The sequence below is a fragment of the Myotis davidii genome, unplaced genomic scaffold, assembly GCF_000327345.1.
Source record: "Myotis davidii unplaced genomic scaffold, ASM32734v1 scaffold2663, whole genome shotgun sequence".
NCBI classification, from domain to species: Eukaryota; Metazoa; Chordata; class Mammalia; order Chiroptera; family Vespertilionidae; genus Myotis; species Myotis davidii.
The window spans coordinates 69,808-72,334 of NW_006296287.1; the positions used below are offsets into that span (position 1 = coordinate 69,808).

Below are 2,527 nucleotides of genomic sequence, written 5' to 3' on the forward strand. Positions count from 1 at the left end.
TTAAAAGTTTTTTAAAATATTCTTGATATAGAGGACAAGAAACCACCACCACCACCACCACCATCCCCCCCTCCCCTGAAAAAAAAGCAAATTCCAGTACTGGTAAATGGCTAAGAACTTGAGTATACTCAATTGAGTCACCTTCTTGGAATTTCATGTGAAGGCAAATGTTCTTACTCAAGGACAGACCTGGTCCTTCCCATCTGAGAGGTTTTTTTTTACACACCCAGAAAAGCAAGGGCTTTTCTCTGGTCCCCTATTTTCTTTCATGTCAACTGTGTAACCTGTGCAATGAGCTTCTCATTGAGCTGGGATGGGAAGGATACAGGAGGGACTAGAATACAGTCATGGGTAAAGATCAAAGAATTCCCACTCCCCAGTGAGACAACAGTGGGAGCCTATCAGCTTGAAGGTCTGAGCTTTGAGGCTCCAAATGAAACTAGGATCATAGCAGGGCCATTGCTTGAGTGTCAGCACCTACCTGCTGGGCCAGCTTTGCAGCTGCTGCAGCCAAACCTGTCTCAATGGAAGCTACCCGGGTCCCCTCCCGCACAGGACGATCCTGCTTTGGCAGAGTTGGGGTCACACGGGCTGCAGAGGAAAGAGGATGAAGACATTTATCTGAATGCTAACCATATCCCCTACCTCTGAGCTCCCCAAAGATGATCATACTGGTCTTTGTACTTTTGGCTTTAACAAAGCCAGATTTTGCTTCCCATCATGTAAGAAAATAACTCACAGATGCCTAAAGTACACAGAGCACATACTTATTAAAGGATAAAAGTTAATCTCCTTAAATTGGCAGTTAATGTTGTACATCTTCTGCTCCAGGCCTACCTACCACACCAATCTTATTTCTGCACCCATATTCTCAGATTCTCCAGACAAAATGGCTTCCTCGTTATACCTTCAGAATATGTACAGCTCATCTTCTCTCCCTGTGCCTTCTTCCTTATCATCCACACTGCCTGGAGTACCCTCTTCCCTTTTGTCCACATCTTCAAAACCTTCTAAGGTAAGCCAAAACCAACCTTCTATGCAAGCCTCTAAGACCTTTCTGGCTCCTTTCCCCTGAACTTATATGTACACGTCCCCTAATATATTAATTTCACCATCTTGTCTTGTTCCCTAATGTTGATGTGTGTAATTTTGTCCACTTAGCCAAGCTATGAGCTACTGAAGATCAGCTTCTTGTACAACCCTTTTATAATGAACAATCTTGAATCAAAAAGTAGTTACTCATCTCACATTTTACATAGGAATATTTCAGTATAACCAAACAGCATCAGATGACGAGGAAAGCTCTTTACAGAAGAATGCCAGCTGATAAATGCAGAATGAATGACAGAATTAGGAAATCACAGGTTTGCAAGCCCTAATGAAACAACTGATTCTAGGGCACTGGATATTCACACAGCACCAGAGTATTACCTCACATGTTATTTGCTAGTCTCAAGAAGGAAAAACCACAACTTTACAAGGGTGAGGTCAGGAAATTAACCCCTTGACTCGGTATTAATCTTATTGTCACTAACAGGGAGACAGACAACTTCATGCATCTCCTGATGCAATGCAATAGGAAATTTACAGTATCATCTGAGAAGTAGGGAACATGCAGGAGGCAGCCGATCAATGATTCTCTCACATTGATGTTTCTCTCTCTCTCTCCTTCTCCCTTCCTCTCTGAAATCAATAAAACTATTTAAAAAAATAAAAACCAAATGTATATCATTGTTTTAAAATGGTATAGTTGTTATCATTTTAAATTTCTTAAAGAAAAAAATGATCCAGCTGGTGTGGCTCAGTGGTTGAGCATTGACCTATGAACAAGGAGGTCCCGGAGTCAATTCTGGTCAAGAGCACATGCCCAGGTTGCGGGCTTGATCCCAGTGTGAGGCAGCCGATCAATGATTCTCTCTTATCATTGATGTCTCTATCTCTCTTTTCTTCTCCCTTCCTCTCTGAAATCAATAAAAATATATTTTAAAATTATAATAAAATAAATAAAATATAGAAACAGACTCATAGATACAGATAACAAACTGACAGTTGCCAGAGGGGTAGGAGGTTGGGTGAAAAGGGTGAAGGGATGAAGAACTACAGATCATTAGTCATGAAATAGTTGCAGGGATGTAAAATACAGCACAGGGAATATAGACAATAATACTGTAATAACTCTGTATGGTGCTAGGTGGGTACTTGAAGTATGGGGGGGGGAACAATTTGTAAAGTTTATGATTGTCTAACCCCTATGCCGTACACTTGAACTTAATACAAAATAATACTGATTGTAAACTGTAATTGAAAAATAAAATTTAAAAAACTTTTAAAGCTGATAACGGTATAAAAGGAAATAACAGTTATTTGTATTATTCCCTCTATATGCTTGGGAATCTGGGTCTTGATTGAAACGTGAAGAAAATACTTGTGACTTTTATGCCCCATTTTAGCACTGACTTCTCTCCTAACTTTCAGGAAGCTCAAAACTTCTAGGAATGGTCACGCAGATGATGGGGAATATAGAAAC

At 40.1% G+C, this 2,527-nt stretch overlaps 1 protein-coding gene across 3 annotated transcripts in view; it reads right to left on the reverse strand.

Moving 5' to 3' along the window:
- Nucleotides 1-2,527, reverse strand: part of PHF8 (PHD finger protein 8) — a 79,902-nt gene that overhangs the window by 7,731 nt on the left and 69,644 nt on the right. For all 3 annotated transcript variants that reach the window (XM_006771324.2, XM_006771323.2, XM_015568856.1), the window contains one exon: nt 482-591. In XM_006771324.2, coding sequence (XP_006771387.1) covers nt 482-591 — 110 coding nt within the window. The remainder of the gene's footprint in view (nt 1-481; nt 592-2,527) is intronic.